The following is a 21,483-nucleotide window of genomic DNA, read 5'->3' as shown; positions in this document are numbered from 1 at the left end:
TTTCCTCTGCCTAGAATAAAAAAATGTCATTTCGGTTCCCCCATGTAGCTTGGCTACATCTTGCAAAACAAGAGGTTTTTGACTATGATTCTATGAAACAGAAAGAGATGATTTTATTTTGTAACGCAGCATGGCCCCCACAGCTATGGTAGAGCAAGCAGGGTCACCAAAGCTGCTGAGAGAAAAGGAACCTGGAAAGCTGGCATGCCAGCAAAAGGGTAAGAATTTCTTATCAGTCAGGCTTCTGACCTCTCTCTGTGCAAACTGTTTTGATTCAATGGTAAAAATCACTGTCTCCTTTGCAAAGTCTGATTAATGGGAAAAAGATTTGTGTGATTAGTCTGAGGTTTTAGCAAATCTGGTGTACTTTGTGCTATGAGCGTTCATATTGTTTCATTCCTTTCCTCTCAGTTTTTATCTTTATGTGTCTTCTGTCATGGAGAGGGGCACAGTACGATATAACAAGGGCCTAGGATCCCTATAAGCCCAATGCTCAAGTTGGCCCTGTGGGCTGGTCAGTTACAAACTTTGCTGCAGGTCCCTGAAATAAAATCTGGACAAGGTTTCCCTCTCATCTTGTTTTACGTCCTTGGGAGCTTGACTTTGTGACTATGTGGAGGTACACTCTCAGTCTCCACCATCCAAAGGGCAGGAATTTTTTGGTTCATGTCAGTACAAGAGGACCAGGTATCCGAGATAAGTCAGCACACTCTTCATCCCAAATGTGTCATACCATTGGGTGAGTCTTGTCTTAAAAGATCGCAGTTCTACGGGGCTCTTGTCATCTTTTGTTATCTTAAGCCATTACTGAGAGTGAATTCTTGGAGATGATGAAGATGTCTCATCTATCCCCTCTCTAAGAATACCTCTTGCTTATATGATAAAATCCTGGAACATTAACATCTAGGCTTGTAAAAGACTCAGATTAAGTCACTACTGAAACTGAGTATACCATTTTAAAAAAAATAGAAATTTTAGAAATCTTTTATTCTCCACGATTAAAGATTTTAAAAAGGATGAATAATGTCATAACTAGCTTCAGAAAATTCTCTCGAGCAGTTACAATCCTTTACAAGCTTGAAAATGACGCCCCACACTCCTTCCTGGAAGAGCAATGACAGCTGCCCCATGCTGTAGCTCAGTAGCTAAGACTTTACCTTTTTATAGTGGCAGTCTGGGTTCAATTGCTGGCTTTGAGAATGAGTCATTTCTGGTTGGATACTTGTGGGACTTTTGCCATTTATTGATTTTTTTCTTCTCCATGGACAGCTTCTGATTTCCTGTCTTGAATTTTCTTTTCTCTGAGCTACCTCAGGGGCTATTCTAGATATTGTAAAAATGCTTGCCATCTCTTTTGGAGACATTTCATGCATCCATGGATAAGTCATAATCTTAGCTAAGACACTTAGGAGAAGACCTTTGAGGGGGAAAAAAAAGCTTAAAAGCCAGAGGATGTTTGTCCTGGCTAGAGTATAGTAACCAAAGATTTAAAAGGATTTCTTTAATGAAGCTCTATGGTTAAAAGTTGGCTTAATTAAAAGTTGATACCTACACCATACATATATTTTAAAGGTCTTTATGCTTTTTCTCTTCTTGGATCTTGTTTTTTTGAGAAAAAGTTTTTTTCTTTTTGGTTGGCTGAATTGTTTCTCCATTTACTTCTTTTTGCCAGCCTGGGATTCCTTAGGAAAAACAGAGGAGGTACCACAGTCCCCATTTGGGGAAAAACCTGTTTTCCTCATGGAACCCACGAAATTGTAAGTAGACAAATCCTTCTCAAAATGTATGACTCTGCTCTGTTTTGCATTACATTATCCGACCTTTTTAACTTTTGAAGGTATCAGAAATTACTTTGCTTTGGCTGGGTTTGGTGGCTTATGCCTATAAAACCAGCACTTTGGGAGGCCAAGGCAGGTGAGTTCATCTGAGGTCAGGATTTCAAGGCCAGTCTTGAACATGATGAAAGCCCATCTCTACTAAAAATACAAAAATCAGCCAGGCATGGTCGCACACACCTGTAATCCCAGCTACTCGGAAGGCTGAGGCAAAAGAATTGCTTGAACCCAGGAGGTGGAGGTTGGAGATTGCACCACTGCACTCCAGCCTCAGTGACAGAGTGAGATTCATCTCAAAAAAGTAAAATAAAATAAAATAAAAACAGAAGACAGAGCAAGACTTGGAGGGAGGGAGGGAGGGAGGGAAGGAAGGAAGGAAGGAAGGAAGGAAGGAAGGAAGGAAGGAAGGAAGGAAGGAAGGAAGGAAGGAAGGAAGGAAAGGAGGGAGGGAGGGAGGGAGGGAGGGAGGGAGGGAGGGAGGGAGGAATCGCTTTATGAGAGAGGCTTTATGAGAGAACTTTTAGCCTTGGTGTGTAATAGCTAGGTAAGAGATGGCTTTTACCTAGCTGAGGGATGGCTAATGGCAGACACTTACAATTGAGTTACTACAGGGTGATACTCAGTTCTTTGCACACTGAATAAGACAACCATGTTCCTGGGCACCTGGAAAGTATGGATTGGGGAATGGACTGATTACAGATTAAGCTGATTGGCTTTGGGTTGCCCACTAGCCTCAGCGAAAATGTCCTTGCAATGAGATACATCACAAAATCACTATCTCGTCGTATAGTGTTTCTCTTTTGGGGGGCCCAGGATTAGGCATAAAAATGGAGCCCTTGATTTTTGGGGATCTGTTCTACCTTCCAGCTCTGCCTACCAGGGCCTGGAAGCTGTACGCTTTCTTGGCCCTGTTCCTTGAAGGGCTCCACCCTGAAGCCACAAATCCAATTTAGAAATTTACATCTTTAAGAAAACCCCCACTGGTAAGGGTGCCTGCCTGTGTGTATTAGAAACTCTTATCGTACAACGTTTTGGCTTAATGTCTCAGCTCTGTGCTTTTAAAATATAAGTTCTCTATCCTGTTTCACCTAGGAGCTGTCCCTTTAGAAATGCAAGTTTAGAGTTGCCTAGCTGACAATTGTTTAGGGCAGGGAATAGGTAATCAATAAACTGATAGTCTAAAAGAGGAAATAGAAACTTAAAAACTGGCAAACAAAAAATTCTTACAACTACCAGATCCATTTCCTTCCATGTAATTACATGTGTTGTGTGTGGGATGTTTATATAAAAGAGCTCTAATTAACTGGTTTAGGGAAGAACAAGCCTTAAAATAAAATATTTTGTCAGAAAAATAGAAAATTTAATGCCTTTTAGTGTAGATGACTTTAGAAATCTTTGTTAAATATAGTTTTAAAAATTATTGGTAAAATAAAAACATCTTCAAAATTTAGACATTTGGTCTAAAGTAGACAGACTGAATACTGTCTTTGCTATATGTTTTAAGGTTATAAACTACTTCTAGATATTTTTGAAAACTGACTTATCTATTCTTCAGCCATTAGATTCTAGGTAAGATTTGGGGACATATGGAATTAGCCCTGTCCTCCGACTAGGCTAGGAAGAGTCAGACACTGTCTGAAGCTCTGTCCTTGTCCTAGGCTCTGTAATCCGATACATGGTTAAAATTACTTACTTACCAGGTTCCTAACCAGAAATAAAAGTCACTAAAAGTTAACATAGTAACACTGAGACTACTAGAGAAAGTTTATATACAAGTTATATAAAGAAAGTAGAACGTGTTTTTGGCTTGGAAACATGACTTTTGTTCAAAGGCAAGTAATAATGTTGAGTTTAGAGATTTTTGAGGATTGTCCCAAAAAGATATGACAATACTGAAGGTTTAAGCAAGTTACAAAAGATTTATATAAGATTGATCTTGTAAAGGAAGCTCTGTGGGTGTGAGCAATGTAGCCAAAAGTTGAAGGGGATTATTTAGTTTTTCTATAAATTAAAACATTAAAATAAAAAGCACATTGTTACAAGGCCAGAATCTGTACTCATGTGTCAGAATAATGGTTTTCTTAGAACACTGATCTGCTCTTTAATAAATTATAAAAAGTTATGGGGGGTTTATGAAAATCTTACCTTATGGTCAAATTGATTAAGACTGTATAGATTAGTTTATAAGGTTTTCTTTGAAAATTGGGCCTAACATTAATAGTACATCAATACAAAGGTAAAATTTGGTTTTCCTCTTTTGAACAAAGTTTTTTTGTAATACTGAGCCACAATGAAAGGTTTTTGCCTTTTAAGTAAACTGCAAAAAATAAATAAATAAATAAAAATAAAGGAAAAAGAGGGGAGAGAGACTCAGGCAGCCACATGCTATCTTTATTGGGTATGCTGTTTAGGTTTTTGCCTTTTGAAATTTTTGAGTTATCACTTCTGCTAAATGAATAACCAATGATACTATTTTGTAACAGTAAGTATTCTAAATATTTGATATTTGACAAACCTTCCAAAATCAAAATTTCAAGTTCTAAATTAAGTCCTTTTGATTTCATTAACTTCTTCAATATTAGGTCCCCTGAAGTCCAAAAGAGACATCTGGCTTATCTGGCATGTTGAAATTATAGAGTGAGCACTGTCAAGTATGAATTGGTATTCGGCTTTCTTTGGGCTGTATTTATATGAAAGTGTTATTGGTATGTGTTCCAGAATTGTGCAAGATTCCTATAATTTCAATATGACTTAGTATATGTTATCAGTAATAATTGTTATACTAAATTGTATGCCACAAAAATAACCAAATTTCCTTGTTAATTGAGTCTTAAACCATAGCTGTTTTAAGCCTCTTGTCATCCAAAATTATTTTTACTTTGATCCTTCTCAAAAGGTGATTTTATAATCAGCTATGGGACTCTAACAGGGGCTCTTGAATGCACATTTCTGATATCTTTAAAGATTGTGCCATTAATATAGAGGGAAAAACTTCTAGGACTCTCAAGAAGAGCTGATGTGTTCATGAATATTAAACAGAACAGGAATTAACTGTATGGTCTAAACTAAGAGAATAATGAAATAATCTATGACTGTTTGAAATATTTCTGATCCTTTTTGTTTTTCAGGGTCAAAAAATACAACAACTTTCCTTTTGAGCTGTTTATACCTTTTAACAATTGAATCAAGCATATTTCTATCTGCAAACTTTGGAGGCTATTTCTTTCTCTCAAACTGATTTCTCCAGAATTTTGAAACTAATTGTATTCTTAGCATATGGCAACATAGTTTTTTGCATAAGTTCAATAAGAATCTGCTTTTTGTTTTGCTTTCTTTTGCTTTCTGTAACAGGACACAACTGGAGACACTGATTATTTTACCAAGGCTTTGACTGGAAATGGCATGGTTTCAGGCTGCTTTGAGTAACTGAGGTTGACTTACAGAGCTGATAACGGCCCCTTGGAAATACTGGTCTCATATATTGTCCTTTACAGGGCTCCTAACCTGTAGTAAATAAAGAATGTCACTTTCTGACAGACCCAGGAATCCCAAGTTATTGTGGGACCTCAAGAAGAGAGAAATTCACCCAATTCATACAGGTATCTGCAGGCACAGATGAATCCTTGGCCAGGCTAGAGACTCTTAAAAGGTCTGAGATTCCTTATGAAATAAATTCCAGCAAAACCAATTATTTTTAGAAAAAGAATCTATGTGGCAAATAACTATTCTTTCTGCATTTTATGCAAATAAATAGGCCAAATATAATGGGACTGGAACTTATTCTGCAAATAAACTGGTCCTACTAAGATTTGTGTTTGGTAGAAATGGGGAACTGGAGAGAGAAAAATTGTTTCAGAAAAAAACTATAGTACAACTGTTATTAGATTCCAGCCTTGTCCACTATGTTTGAGTCTCTGCTAATGACCCCATATCTGATTGAGTCTTGGGGTCATTCACCTGTATCCCTTAAGGCTTCAGGTCAGTTCTACAAGGATTCCTGAAGTGAGGACTTTCTCTCCTTATGCTGGGGCTCATTATTTGTCTTATCATCCACCTGTTCACTTAAGTGCTGTATGAAAGTTGTGGATAAGAGCACCAATGTTTTGTTATGCAGACCTTGGGACCTCAACCTGGCACACATGAATACATACCAACAATTACAAGACAGTTTCAATCCTCTTACCCTGAGGGCAATTCCTACTCCAAATCTGCCCCTATGAGCAGGAAGAAGTTACACTGGCGGTCAGCCTTTTTCCATTTCCATAACCCACAGATTAAAAATAAGGTATGATGAAACCCAAAGGAGGGGGACTGAAACTGTCTTTGCAAAAATTGTAACAGTGAGAAAATTCTGACCTAACCAACTCAGTCTTGCCTTTAACCTCCAAACTGCTCTTGGTCATTTGATATGGTTTGGCTGTGCCCCACCCAAATCTCACCTTGAATTGTAGCTCCCACAATTCTCACATCACGAGTGGTGGGAGATAACTGAATCATGGGGGTGAACCTTTATCATGCTGTTCTCATGATAGTGAGTAAGTTTCACAAGATCTGATGGTTTTATAAAAAGGAGTTCCCCTGCACAAGTTCTCTGTTGCCTGTCGCCATGTAAGACATCCCTTGCTTTTCAGCCATGATCGTGAGGCCTCCCCAGCCATGTGGAACTGTGAGCCAATTAAACCTCTTTCCTTTATAAATTACCCAGTCTCAGGTGTGTCTTTATTAGCAGCATGAGAACAGACTAATACACAATTCCTGGGTGTGGGCCAATCTAACTTTGGGAGAACTTTATAGTTTAAATAATATCCCTTAAACTAAGCCATCTTTGTAAAACTTTAGCCAACAGGTTAAGAGAATTAGAGGGGTCTGCATTCTGCTAATATGTAGGTGTAAATGACTAGGAGCCATTATTCCAATGAATTTGCAACTTCCCTAATTACTCCTGTCATTAACATCACTATTGTAGAACCTACAATTGGCCTTTTGAGATGTTTCTTCAGGCTTTTGTATTTCTAATGACTGATGTCCCACTTGGACTCTCCGTCTTCACACTGGGACCATTTTCAACACCCCTATGACTGCATCCCCAATCAATCAGCAGCTCCCATACCCTAGCCCCAGTCCACCTGCCAAACTATCCTTGAAAATCCCTAGCCTGCTAATTTTTGGAGATTGATTTGATTACATGCCACAGTGGCCTCATATCAATTAAACTTTCTTTACTGCAAAAAAACAAAACAAACAAACACAAAAGCAATAAAAAAAGAAACCAAAAACCCCCTTTCTTCTTAATGATTTTCTTAATGACATCTGGGAACCTGTCTGCTGCCTCTTGGTCAGCAAAAGATGCTTCTCCTGTTATCCTGACTTTTTCTTTTTTAAGCCAAACCTCTTCCAAAAATTACCAAACCATCTTTTGCTGGCATTAAATTATCCAGCTTTAGATCTTTCACCTTTTTTTGTAAGTTGCCATATAATGATTTTTTTTTTTCCTCTGTGGCTTAAAATCCAAACTCCTTCCCAGGGCATCCAAGATCCTCTAACACCTGGCTGTATCCTAGATTTCCTACTCCATTTCCAGTCTCCCCATTTCCTCCAAGCACTAACATCCCAGACTTTTCACCACTCTCTGCTCACTATGTGGAATGACTTTGTTTTTTCTTGAATCATATTAGAGTCTGCAGGTATGCCTTTCTTATAGCAATTCTGCACCCACATAAAAACTGTATTTTCGTTATAAGGGGTTTTGCAAAAAGTACATGGTTTTTGCACCTGTTGGCATAGCTGTAGCTACAACATCATAAATTTCCTTTAAATATACATAATGGTCCTTACACTGGATTCACTTATCTTGAAATAGTGGGCAACCACAGCTGCACACCACATTCTACAGTACATATCAAACGATTCAACTTTTTCTTTGTAATGTCATGACTTTTCTCTGCTTCTTGAAAGTACTTCCAGCATCAGGTAGTGGCATGCTAAATGTGTCCTTTGGTGTTACCCAAAGTTTGTGAAATTACACTAAACATGATGAAAAATACAACAGAACTTCAAGATCACTTTTTCCTGAAGGGAAGAACTGCTCAGATGGCCATGATTATCATACAGTGTTTTAAGGAGATAATCACAATTATTGGGCTCACTGCAAAAGCAACAGGAGGTAGCTATAAAATTATTACATTAGTATAGTATATACTACAGTTAATTTTATGTAGTTACAATTTAATACTTCATCATTATGTTTATTTACATCTCTTGACTGCAAATAGCACCATGTTGTCTGTTGTCTGTGTACATAAGTTTTGATAAATTTTACCCTTTTATAACAGATTTGTGAATATTTTATTGTAGTAAATGATAAAATAGACTAGTGTCTACATACATTTTATGCATTCATGACATGCCTTTTTTTTTTTTTTTTTTTTTTTTTTTTTGAGACGGAGTCTTGTTCTGTGCCCCAGGCTGGAGTGCAGTGGCACGATCTCGGCTCACTGCAAGCTCCGCCCCCACGGGTTCACGCCATTCTCCTGCCTCAGCCTCCCGAGTAGCTGGGACTACAGGCGCCCGCTACCTCGCCCGGCTAATTTTCTTGTATTTTTAGTAGAGACGGGGTTTCACTGTGTTAGCCAGGATGGTCTCGATCTCCTGACCTCGTGATCCGCCCGTCTCGGCCTCCCAAAGTGCTGGGATTACAGGCTTGAGCCACCGCGCCCGGCCGACATGCCTTTTTCTTAATTTTTTCAATATTTCTAGGCTACTTGGTTCACCTGTGAGTTTTTTCAAACCATTACAAATCTTCAAAACATTTTCCAATATATTTATTTAAAAAACCCACATATAAGTGGACCCACACAATTTAATTCCATGTTGTTCAAGGGTCAACTGTATAAAAAGGGCTTAAAACAGTGCTTGGCACACAGTAAATACTGAGAATTAATGCTGGTGAAACCATAATAGAGGCTTAGAAATCCAGCTCCACTGAAACACACATGGACGTTTCTGATGCCTGCTTTTCACTAGCGCTCCACAACCATCTGGTCAAATACTGTGTTGGAATTAGATATATGTCTTCTTTCATAGTAACAAAATTCTTTATACTGAATTGAATTCCACAATTCTGCTCATTATGATAATAATTATTCCCTCTCCCACTCCACCAATTCATTCAGATCCTATGACCAAAATTAATGAATTCACTCCTCTAGGTTTCAGAATTATCTAACTACTAAACGTTCCCACTGTTAGGCTGTAGCAACACAATATAATAGCATACCTTTTGGATTTCTTCAGGCAAAGCATGCACGGGAATGTGACGGTCCATAACTTCCCAAAATATGGTGAGAGAGCTTTGAAGCAAAAAGAAATCTAAGAACACTGATGGCAACAGTCAAACAGAAATAATGTAGAGAACATTCAAACTAAGATGCTTTATAAATTCTTGGGAGTATTTGGGGATGAATGGTGATAACTGTTTCAACAGATGCTTATTTCATCAGCTCAATGTTAGAAAGTACAATTAGGGTTTTCTCCATTAGTTATTGGGCCAATAGAACAGGAGAGAACTATAGAGACTGCTAAGTTAGAAAGAATATTTTCTCTTTTGTTAGAACTTTATAGCCTAATAGTAATTTCTGCTGTGATTTACTACTAATTGTTTTTCAAATACATAATGACTAAAATTTTAAATACACATTTCAGTATATTTTAAAAATCAAGTATTTTTCTGAAATGCTGCCAGAAAAAGTATGAAAATACAGCATTTAAGTTTAGCAGATGAAAAAAGCAATTGTGTCATGAATACTGGATTAAATACAGAAAGAGAGAATTTAGAGTTACCAGATTAAATATCATATGCAAATACTGAACAGAAGACTGATCAAAAAATAAGAAGTGCCAATTTTATCTAAGATGGACATTTACATAATTTTATGCAGATATTTTACTTTTAACAGATTTTCTTTTTCTAATAAAAGCCATTCAATATAAAAGTGAGTCACTACTTTCATAAAACTACAGAGGATAAACGGAGGAGCACTTTGGGTTCCTTTTTTTTTTTTTTTTTAAATCCTTCCCTCACGAGTGAGGGCTGTTTGTACATATCTAAGAAGTCAGGAGAAGAGGGAGAGCAGTGACAGCAGAGTCAGATGATACAGGCACAATTCCATAGCAGGGAAGAAGGCCTGAGGACCATGAGTTATAGACAAGAGCAGTCTAAGAGTTCAAGAAAGGAAAATATGTTTCAGATGAGAGGTGGGAGTTAGTGAAGGCTTCCTGAGGTGGTTCGCATTCAATCAGGGCAGGATTTTGAAAAGAGAGACTGGAGGTACTCCATCAGAGACAGCAACCCCGGCCATACAGCAAGGCAGCAGGAAAATTGTAGTTGTCCAAAGGTCCTATAGTGGCATTATCTTTGTAAATGGTGCAACCACTAGTGGAAGAGAAGATTCCTTGTTCCTTGTGTTAGCACAAAGACTCATTTCAGTGAGGTGCTGTTTAAAACCAAAAACTAACGAGCTTTATGTCTTCCCACATAAAACATAATATGACATGTGTCTTAAAGTTAACTGAGGTCTGCAATGGACGTACCATTAACCATGTCAACATAGGTCCAACCATAATCGGATGTTTGGCAGATTTGTCATAATCATGTGGCAAGAGCCCAGAAGGTTCATTATTCTCATTTCTGTCATTTAACGGTGGACTTGCCATCAGTAAAACAGTAACTTCAACTCTATTGGGAGAATTTTCCAAAAAATCACCATCTAAACATCCTTTTAAAATTTCACCCATAAAACTATCTGAGAGCACGGATCTAAATGACAGTAGAAGCAAAGCACCAGTAGAACAGTTTTTGTGTAGTGCCCTCATTGTGAATCTATTCCAACTTTATGGCCTTAGCATAAGAAGGGGAGGAACTGGCAGGTTCTGATTATTGGGGGGAAATTAAAAGTAAAATATCCTGCCAACTCAGAAAATGCTCCACAATGCAGAAAGACAACAATTTTATTAGTAATTAGGCATTTAACTAGACTTTGATGTACATCACAGCTAATCTGCTAATGAGGTTACAAAGAGAGAAGGAAATCCCACTCTTCTTACTACAGTCAAGGAGATATAATCCGTCACACACATTCTCAAGGAAATTGGTAACGTGTCCTCATGGAAGAGGGCTTAACATAGTGTTCTATACATTCTTTTATATTTCTTCTTTAATTCATCTGGTAATTGGGGTAACCACCTGTGTTAGCTAACGGCTTTCCTCCTAAGGAATGCATAGCGCTATAACAAAGCAGGTGTTTACAATTAGGAATAACGCAGGTAGGTTAAACTCCCAAAGCGACAAGGAGATTGGGGCCCTATCTTCCTTGATGTTTACATTTTAAAAGAAATGGCTTCCAGGTCCTCAAGAAAAGCATTCCTAGGTTTTAAAAAAGATTTTCATACATATTAAATTGAGGAAGAATTCACAAATACTAAGTTTCTCGAGAAAGAAGAAGGGTCTCTTTCCCTTTTGGCAACAGGGAAAATTTGTAAATTTTTAAAATTTAGTCTTACATAGTTTTGCGTGTGTTATCAAACAAGTCCCTTTAATTTTTCTCATTGCACGTGTGTGGACTGCACTTTGGCAAGAGGTGCAGTGATAAGTGGCTGCAGCTACGTGAGTGTTTGTGAACCTCCTCTCTAACAAGATTACCGAAAAGACATTTTTTAAAATGCAGACACGTCCTTGTTCATTTCCAATTCCGTTTCTCACACCAGTGTCACGTTAGGCCATTAACTCACGTTCAGCTTTCAAGCCCTCACGTAAAGAACCATTGTCTTGGCGTGAATCACACCACTACGAGCAGGTCAGGGGCAGGTGAAGGCGGGAGTTCACGTCCTAAGACTTCCCTGAAGCGGCGGGATCTTCCGCACAGAAACCAACCGCAAGGCCAGACAAAACTGCTGCAACGGCTTTCAAATCTGTCCCTTTCTAACCCCGTTCCCCCTGGACCTGCCGTGGCCGGAAGAGGAGGAGGAGGAAGGTGCGGGGGTGAGGAAGCAGAGCCGCGCGTTCCCTGGGGCTGGGAGGAAGGCGCACCGCGCCTGGGACCCGCGGGCTGGCAGAGAGCAGGAAGAGGCTGCAGAAGAGTGTGGCGGCGGAGTCCAGGCCCGGGACCTCGTGCCCTCGCTGGGGCACCGCGGCTCAGCTTTCTGGTCCTCTCCCCGGGTACGAGCACGCCTCCACTCCGGAACTGCATTCCGGTGGACCGCGTCATCCCAGGCTGAGGAAAGCCATTGTCCCTCACCTCGACTTCGACTACGACAGGTGTGAAACGGCTTTCCTGGTCTCCCGGGCGACCGCGCCGCCCGTCGGCTTGACGTCAGGGCGCAGCGACGTCACGGCCCACGTCTGTCGTCAGCGCTCCCCTGCACCACCCAGGGCCTCACGCGCCGGGCGGAAGTGGGAAAACTGGTGGTGGGGCTGGGAAGGCTGGGCTAGTTTTACGCAGAGTGTTGTGAGAAGGAGGGAAGGGGATCGAGGGATGAGGCGGGCGAGAGTGGGTCGGGTGCTTGGTAGCGGCTGCTGAGATGGAGGGAGCTATCCCACCCTCGTGGGGGTTTGGAGAGAGGCACTGCCGGGAGTCAGGAGCCTATAGCCCTACCTCTCACCCCGGCTCTGGGGCTATGTGGCTGACATAGCAGTGAGCAGTTACTGTTCTTGAGCGGAGGAAAGAGATGCCTGTAGAGGTCATGGGTGTAAAGGGAAGTTCTAGTTTCAGTCATTACAGCAAGGGCAAATTAATTGGGAAGGCGTTGGTGACATTTCCATTCTACTCCAAAGTAGTGAAGATTAAGGGCTTAGTTCAAAAAGTATTTTGAGACCTCCTAGTCTACACTTTATTTATCGCAGGCTACCCACCCTTACACGTGACAAACTTCCCTTTATTCATACATTCATTCACAAAACAAATATTTATTGACCTACTACGCGACAAGCAGAGCAGCATACCGAGATAGGGTAATACTCTGTGACTGGTCAAGGAAGGAGCAGCCATTGGTATAATTAGCAGGTGACTCATTCGTAGTCCAGATCTTGCCTTTCTGAGGATTATATAAGGTCCAAGTACAGTTCTTCCAAGAACCAGAGAAAATATCATGGCTCTCTAGCAGGCAGAAAGACTGGTTTGCTATTGAATAAAATAAGGTTAAGTAAATACAAAGAAAATTAATTGAACCTATAGATTTAGATAAATGATTAAATGACGCACAGCAGTAGCAGTACACCAAACTGCTTACTCATAACTATTGATTAATGACACCAGGAAGTACTGAACACTGCAGTGCCTTGTTCCTTGGCACTAAAAAGTCTAGCAGATGTATCTTGTATGCGCAACCTGACTGATATTTTTGCCCCAGTGCCTACCCTTGATTTTCTGTTTCCACTCCCTCAAAGAGGAAAGGATTAAGAGGCCTGGAGGACAGTCAACCAAGTGGTCAAGTACAGCATGCTTATGAGAAGCCCAAATAACTTTCAGAGCTATTCATCCTCATCATATTTATCTGAGGGATAGTGAAGGTAAGACTGCTGTCATTTTGTAATAATGGAAGTTTAGATATAGGGCACCAAAACCGGTACCTATCTGGGACAGAAATTCGCACGCCTGATGCAAGATCACTCTGTTCTGAGGCTAGTTTTATTTATTGAGTACTTTGTGTATAGGATAAGGAAAAGCAACGCTTTAAGGATGGGAGAAAATCCAGTTCAAAGGCGCAGTTCACTCTGTGGTTTAATTTCATCTGTGTTTGTTTATCTGCATATTGCCTTTGTGACCAATTTCCACTGTAAATTTCCCTTAGACCTGCACTGTCCAGTAAGGTGGCTTCATGTAACTAATTTCACTAAAATAAAGTATGTTTAAAAATTCCATTGCTATATTGCATTAGCCACATTTTAAGTGCTCAGTAGTCATGTAGGTACGGTATGATACACCATAAATATTGAACATTTTCATTATCATAGAAAGTTGGGCTGGGCATGGTGGTTCATGCCTATAATCCTAGAGCTTTGGGAGGCTAAGGTAGGAGGATCCCTTGAAGCCAGGAGTTTGAGACTGGCCTGGGCAATATAGCGAGAGACTGTCGCTATAAAAAAAAATTAGCGTGGTGTGGTGACACACACCTGTAGTCTTTACTCAGAAAGGCCTAAATGAGAGGATCACTTGAGCCCAGGAATTTGAGGCTGCAGTGAACTATGATCTGGCCACTGCACTCCAGTATAGGTGACAGAGCCTGACCCTGTCTCTTAAAAAAACAAAGAAAAAGAAAGTTGGAAAGCAGTAGACCCCAGTAACAATTTCAAGGGATAAGAGTTAAGTTATGAAGAATGACATTTTTTAAAGGGTAGCAGCAAAAAGTGTTATTCCTGAAAGCAGATAGTGCACAGGAAGTGTTGTGACAAGATGTTACAAATTAGGTTTAAGAAAAAAACAAAACAAAGCCATGAATCCTGTGCCCTGTGTGGGTGTTTTATCTTAGTCTGTCTTTTCAGGTTTCTCACTTGCCCTCCTTGATCCTTCTTCTCACCCCATTACTGTCCATACTAGAACTGAAGTACAATTTAAAATAATCCCATCATTGGGCATATTGAATAAAGTTTGTGTTATCCCATTAATTTTTAATTGAGTGAATTTTCACTTTTTACTGCGACTTTTAAAAATTATCCAGTAATAACCAAATTAAGCTGCTAACTTCTTTTTATGACCCTTAATTTCCCGCCTCCCAACCCCATATTGTCAGCGACCCCTGGGGAAGGAAATGCTCTCTAGTTTTTGGAATAGACTTTCTAAAGCAACTAACCTAGGGCTTTCCACATGGTCTGCAGAACTTCGTGTTGGTTTATGAGGACACAGTGTCTGTGCTTTTGTTACTGTTGTGAATTTACATAAAATATGTAAATATCCATCAAGGAATTGTTCTTCTTATTCACTTCAAAAAGTAGTTTTAAGCTTCCTCTTTTGTTTCCTCCTCCCCCGCCCCCATGAAAAGCATGTACAAGAGGTATGTTGCCTGCAATTCTGAAATTCTGATAACAATGTAGGAACTCTATCCAAGACTGCTTTTTTTTTTTTTTTGAAACGGAGTCTTGCTCTGTCACCCAGGCTGCAGTGCAATGGCACGATCTCGGCTCACTGCAACCTCCAGCTCCCAGGTTCAAGGGATTCTCCTGCCTCAGCCTCCCTAGTAGTTTGGACTACAGGCACCTGCCACCATGCCTAATTTTTTGTATTTTTAGTAGAGATGGGGTTTCACCATGTTGGCCAGGCTGGTCTTGAACTCCTGACCTTGTGATCCACCCTCCTTGGCCTCCCAGAGTGCTGGGATTACAGGCGTAAGCCACTGCGCTTGGCCCAAGATTGCTAATTTTAAAGCGAGCTTAAAACTGTACAAAGGGAGCATGGCAAAATTACATTTAGCCCCAACTTTATTTTCATCCTGCAAACCAGAACCCAGTACAACTCTGTCCCCTCAAAAATGGGAATTAAATAGTTACAAACAGGCCTCGCAGGTTGGAAGCAACCACAGCTTTCACTGCTATTTCTGGGTTCCATCCAGCGCAAGTGCACAAAAGAAAAAAACCTAACATTTTTGAAAAGCTAATACTTATTGGGCTCTTTCTATTTGCTGGGCTCTTTCTATTTGCCAGGCACTTCGTACACAATGTCTCATCCAATTGAGAACCCTTCCAAACATAACTCAAGTCAGATCCTACTTATTGTTTATTTTCACACAAATAATGGAAATGGCTGAGAGCATGGCCTAACATGAGCACAGAAGTGTACTTGGACGCAATATAAGAGGAAGCACTTGGGCCTCACATACAGTGTTAGTTGACTCTGCCAGCCAGCTACTACCCAGGGGACATCAGCCTATAGTGGATTAGTAACATGTAAATATCCAAAACGTATTTAATTCTGTAAACCTAACTTTGTCTTACACTTACTGTCTTCATGACTTTTCTGATGTCGCTTCTTTTTCAAAAACAGCCACAAGGGACCACTTGCTTTGTTTTACTTACCCTAACACATTTTGTTCCCACCAAGATGTGGATTGGATTTTCTTAATAACATTTTATGTTTGTTAAAACTGCTATTAACATTATTAACATTTAAAGTTTTAAACTGCTTTAAAAAGTTGCTTTGCATATTTTGAACCACAAATAACTCTAGTCTGGAGGTGGCTTAGACCACAAAATACTATTTGTGGGTTTAAGCTCTGTATCTTTTTAAATCCATCATATGTACAGCGTAAACTTGAGTACCTAATAAAATAAATGTCACAATGTTTAAATAGCATTTCTCTTTAGTTCAAATGCTTTGTCATCTGTGCAGGAATAAATTGTGTGCTGAATTCTTTTTAGCCCTGAGAATATAATTATTGAACAAAATTTCCGATGAGACAAGTTAGGCCTTTAAATGATAAATATCCTCAAATATTAACAGTAAGTCAAGCATTACAGCAAAACCTTTGATTATTGTAAAGGTATTTCCTGTGGTAAGTTCACTACTGATAAGAGCTTTTTATCCAAAACTGTACTATGTGCCAAATACAACTTAGTATTTATTACATTATTATATTTTTAAAAAACAAAAAGAATAGGCTGGGCACGGTGGCTCATGCCTGTAATCCCAGCTACTTGGGAGGCTGAGGCAGGAGAATCGCTTGAACCCAAAGGTGAAGGCTGGCAGTGAGCCGAGTTCGTGCCACTGTACTCCAGCCTGGGCAACAGAGTGAGACAATGTCTCAATTTAAAAAAAAAAAAATAAAGCTCTAATGGCACTAACTTAACACTCTTGTAATGAATTTGATGCTCAAAACGTGGTACTGATAGCTCTTAAAGAGATTATTCTGCAATGTAAATTAACCAAATTCCCTTTATTAAACTCAGCATCCAATAAATGGCCCATAATAAGCACTTAATAAATGCTAGTAAGTTCAAAGACTGAATATTGATAACTGCCTTATACACTTAAAAACAACTTTTGTACTTTATTATTTGCTTGTTTAGTGAAATTATTGCTTCATTTCTGAGATTTTCATAGGATTCTAATGAAGAATCTAAGAATCCAACTCACATTTGTTTTGACAAGTGATTGGTAAAAGTGATTTCATTCTCCCTTTGTAAAGATGAAGTTAATGTTTCTATACCTATTATTTTAGGTAGCTACTGAATTTACAGGAAACAAAGTATAAAAATTTTTCTGTCATTTTATTCTGCCTCCATTAATAGTGTTTTTAATGCCATTAAATGAGTTCCAAATCATCTTAAAGATATTTTCTTAGGAACTACTGATATCAAATATCAAGCATTTTATGAGATCTATCAAACACATGAAAAATATTAAAATAATTACAGTAGCCCTGTTTGGCAATGATGTAGAGCAATTAGCAATCTTAAACACTACTGTTTGGGTGAAAAATTAGAACATTTATTATGTTTTAAACCCCTTGAAATGTTCAAAACTGTTAGAGGTGACACGTGATCCTCCTTCTTCCTTTTGTTCAGGAATTCAGACCTCTGTACTGCCCTCCCCCCATCCTACCCCAGGCACACATGAATCAGTCCAAGTCCAGAAGTGAGTTCAGATTATATCAACTCTGTTAGCACCTTCCCCTTTACCAGTGATTAAATCAGAAATGCGTCTATGATCCAATTATGACTAGAAGTTCCAAGAGACGTTTGCCGGAGGCTTTAGGAAAATTCTTTCTTATTAGCACATATATTCAGCGTTCACCACAGTCTTAAAAAACGTGAAATACATTGATTTACTCAAACAAGAGTGTGCAGCTGTTAGAAATGATGATGTGGTTCTTTGCTGATGTGGTAGAATGTCCCAATAAATTGTTTTGTGAAAAAAAGCAAGTTAAAAAGTGTTATAACTACAAGAAAAAAAAAAACCCACAGTATTCTAAACAGCATTCTAAATGTACATTTTATTATTTCTATAAATATATATCTCTTCTCATAGAATCAAAAGAGGTAAACAATCAAGTTTCAGGAAAGCAGGAGCCAGTATTGCTTTGAGAATCTCAGATAGCAATGTGAAAGTTGCGAAAGCCATAAAAAGGCTCAGCCCTTAGAATCTACCACTTAATGAAAGTTGGTTCCATTTTCTTTTATTGTTGGCAGTCTCCCCACATGGCAGAGCAGTGGTGGCTGATGGTCCAATTTTGTCACCAAAAGGAACCAGGGAAAAGGCATCTATTCCTACCTCCTGTTAGAAAATTGCCAGGAAATGACTTTCTTTGGCACACCTTGAATGATATGCAATCTTTTTAACCAAATTACCTAGGCCAGGAGGAGTCAAGTGTTGTTTGCCATTGGCTCAGCTTGAGTCAGGTATATGCCTCTCTACCAACTGTGGGGACCAAGTAGGCAAGGCCACACACACTGACACCTCCCTTTCTAACTACATTCTAGAAGAGTAAAGGCAGAAGCAGAATCCAGGCAGGAAGGGTAGGCAGTTCTGTCCCAGAAGAAAGTAAGTGTGCTGAGCAGACCAGGAAAAAAAAAAAAAATCCCACATATACTTACGTGAGAATCAGAGTCAGCTGGGAGAACATTTTAAAATTAGTGAATCCTGCTCTCTTTTTCCCACATGCCGTAAGCTGAGATGAGAATATGTATTTTTAAGAAAGCTTCCTACGAGTTTATTGTGTCTATTCTAACTCTAGAGAATACCCCCTTTCCTATAATGTTACATGTATCACAAAAATAAATGTGTGTGTAACAAGGCACCATAGGCCTACGAGTCATAATAGGGAAATAAGTGAGCATAGATTCACCAAATCAAAGTTTAAGTGCATAGAAAATAAACCAATGTGGAATTTCCCAAACTTCCAGTTGGACTGGGTGCTTTTGTGTTAAACTATCGTGGTGTTAACATTTTTTGTTTCGCCCTCTAAACTTGATTTATCTGCAAATCTACAAACATTATGTAAATAGATATCTGTGCGGGCAAAACACTTTTTGCTCACATGATCTTGAGAAGGAACTTAGATTCTGGCGTCTTAAAACGCGGCACCTTTTTTATGTCCTTGGGGCTTTCGAGTCACCATATAAATGAGGTCTCTGAAGTTAGTATGCCAGGGAGATCGGGCACCTCTGATTTTAAAATAAAACACTGCAAAGAAAGCTTCCGGGAGGAATGAGAGCATGCCCCAAATCACGACTCTGTAATTAGTCTTTGTGAAGAGTGGACAGAAATTTCGTCCCAAAGCCACCGTCTTTGCTCTGGTTCCTTTCTCTGTAAGCATGTCACACGAACCACACTTGTGCACCATGCATCGCAATTTAAAGCTTTCCTTGGAAAGTTTCCCCAGCTTGATTGCTTATGGAAAGAGCAGCTCCGGTTCCCAATTCGTTTAATACATCCTGTCCGAGCGCGTTTTATTACCGAATGTTACCCACGTTCTGATAACAAGGGGACGCCGTGTCCTCCCCCGGTGAACTCACTTCCAGTCCCAGAAATATAGCGTGACTGCCTCCCCGGCGGTGTTTTGAAAGTGGAAGCCGGGCGCCGCCCTCCAGCACCTGCACCTCCCGCCCGGCAACGGCCGCCTGAAGCACGAAGTGCGTGCGACCGCAGCCCAGCAGGTCACGCAACCCCAGGCCGCCGCGCCGCCTGCGTGCCTGCAGCCCGCCGGCCCCGCCCCCGCCGCCTGCTTCCGCCGCTTTTGTGCACGCTCCGGCTTCCTAGTGCGCCCAGAGCCTGCCTCGCGTGCCGACCCCGCCGCGTAATCCGGCGAGGAATCCATATTCCCTCCGGCCCCCGACGCCCTCCGTCGACTTTAGTTCGAGCAGGTGACGCCCTCATTTTGACGCCGAAAAGTGTCCGTTCCTGATATACAGCAAACACCCCAGGCTGCGAAACGTGGGAGAAGCGGACAGCGGGCGGGGAATCGGCCTCCTTGGTGCCTGCTCTCTGCCCGCTCCGTCGGACGGCCCTGGCCGGGCGACGAGAGCAGCAAGGCGGCCTCGCGCACTGCCTGGATTTCGCAGGCAGGGGCAGGGGCGGGGGCGGGGGCGGGGGCGGGGGTGGGGGCGGGGGCAGCCCGCCCAGGGCTAGGAGACCCGGGAAGGGGTACCCAGCGAGTGGCCTTTGCGGAGCTGCCTCACCCCGCCTGCCTGGAGCCGGGAGCCCGGCGTGCACTGACGCCAGGGGCACGCTGGGGGCGACTTTCGTTACCGGGCGGCTGACCCCAGCGACCTGGCGCAGCCTCCAGACGTGCGCTGGGGGGCAGTGAGGGGCAGCGCTCTCTGAGGCTGAAAGGAGCGAGGGCCGGCGCTGTGTAGGTTAGATTCTTTGTTGACGACTGGGCGCCGTCTTTTGAAGAATGAGACCGGGGCCATTATTGCAAGTAGGATGGGCTTCATCGTGGGCCTCGAAGGATCAGGGGTGGGTGCGCTGGCTGCCAAGGCCCCTCTCACGCCACGCCGCGTGCAGGCGAAGGGGAGCGCGTGTCGTGACGACCTGCGATGAGATCAGTTTGAATAACCACAGCGTCGGGGCTGAGACATGCAGCCAGTCACGCAGCGCAGCGCCGGCTCTGGCCGGGTGGCCGCAGCCGCCCAGCGCTTCTCTCCAGCAGAGGGAGGTGGGGGTGGATCAGCCCCTTCCAGGCGGTCACCGGTGGGGGCGTCAGAACTATTCTAAGAGGGTGGGGAGCCGGAGAAGAAAACTATACAAAATGCAACTTGCATAGTTAGGAGGCTGGATTCTATGAGTAAATGGGCTTTCAAGAAGCACACTGAAAATCACCTCTGTTAATGGTTGTCTCTTACACTTTGCCCGGTAGATAACTGTTTAAAAACTAACACGGAATTCAAACATCATTCAAATGTGCCTTCAATTTGTTTATATTACTTAGTTTAACAGGCAGTACACACAGCTTACATATGCGTGCATGAAATTTAATTTATACAGTCAAGTCTGGAAGCATGGTTTGGCAAGAGGAATAATTGTGAATTCAGTAAGAGTCAGGGTACAAACAGATTACTTAAAAGGACAAAGGAACTGAAAAAAAATGCAGTCCATGAGGAAGCTATTACATTCATCTTTTCATGGTCTTGAACATCTTGTACCAACTCAACAATAATACCCAGCGGAAACTTCTAATTAGACACAGAAAACGCAAGTATTAGCTGTGCGGGCGAGCATCAAAAAGCCTCATGTTAGAGACAGACTCCAGCTCAAGCTGGAGTGCTGTGGTGTGGTCAGGGCTCATGGCAGCCTCTATCTCCCAGGCTCAAGCGATCCTCCCACCTCAGACTTTCCAGTAGCTGGGATCACAGGTGCACCCCCACGCCGCGCTAAGTTTTTATTTTTTTGTAGAGATAAGGGCTCCCTATGTTGCCTGGGCTGGTCTCAAACTCCTGGGCTCAAGCGATCCTCCCACCTGGGACTCCCAAAGTGCTGGGATTACAGTTCAAATAACATCTATAACGTAAGAACGTATATCTTTATTTATTATTTATTTATTTTGAGATGGAGTCTTACTCTATCACCCAGGCTGGAGTGCAGTGGCGCGATCTCGGCTCACTACAAGCTCTACCTCCAGGGTTCACGCCATTCTCCTGCCTCAGCCTCCCCAGCAGCTGGAA

At 41.2% G+C, this 21,483-nt stretch overlaps 2 protein-coding genes across 10 annotated transcripts in view; one reads left to right on the top strand and one right to left on the bottom strand.

The window, feature by feature from the left end:
- Positions 1–12,209, bottom strand: part of LEKR1 (leucine, glutamate and lysine rich 1) — a 226,126-nt gene extending 213,917 nt beyond the window's left edge. For 6 of the 9 annotated variants that reach the window (XM_050779849.1, XM_050779854.1, XM_050779855.1 and 3 more), the window contains exons 1-2: positions 12,128–12,209; positions 9,112–9,184 (exon numbers count right to left, since the gene is read on the bottom strand). In XM_050779849.1, coding sequence (XP_050635806.1) covers positions 9,112–9,159 — 48 coding nt within the window. In that variant the 5' untranslated portion in view covers positions 9,160–9,184; positions 12,128–12,209. The other 3 variants (XM_050779852.1, XM_050779850.1, XM_050779851.1) reach the window with 3 other exon arrangements.
- Positions 1–21,483, top strand: part of SSR3 (signal sequence receptor subunit 3) — a 425,362-nt gene that overhangs the window by 138,498 nt on the left and 265,381 nt on the right. The window lies entirely within an intron of this gene.

The sequence above is a fragment of the Macaca thibetana genome, chromosome 2, assembly GCF_024542745.1.
Source record: "Macaca thibetana thibetana isolate TM-01 chromosome 2, ASM2454274v1, whole genome shotgun sequence".
NCBI classification, from domain to species: Eukaryota; Metazoa; Chordata; class Mammalia; order Primates; family Cercopithecidae; genus Macaca; species Macaca thibetana.
The sequence above is the reverse complement of the archived record's forward strand: the minus strand, read 5'-3'. Positions and strand labels throughout refer to the sequence as shown.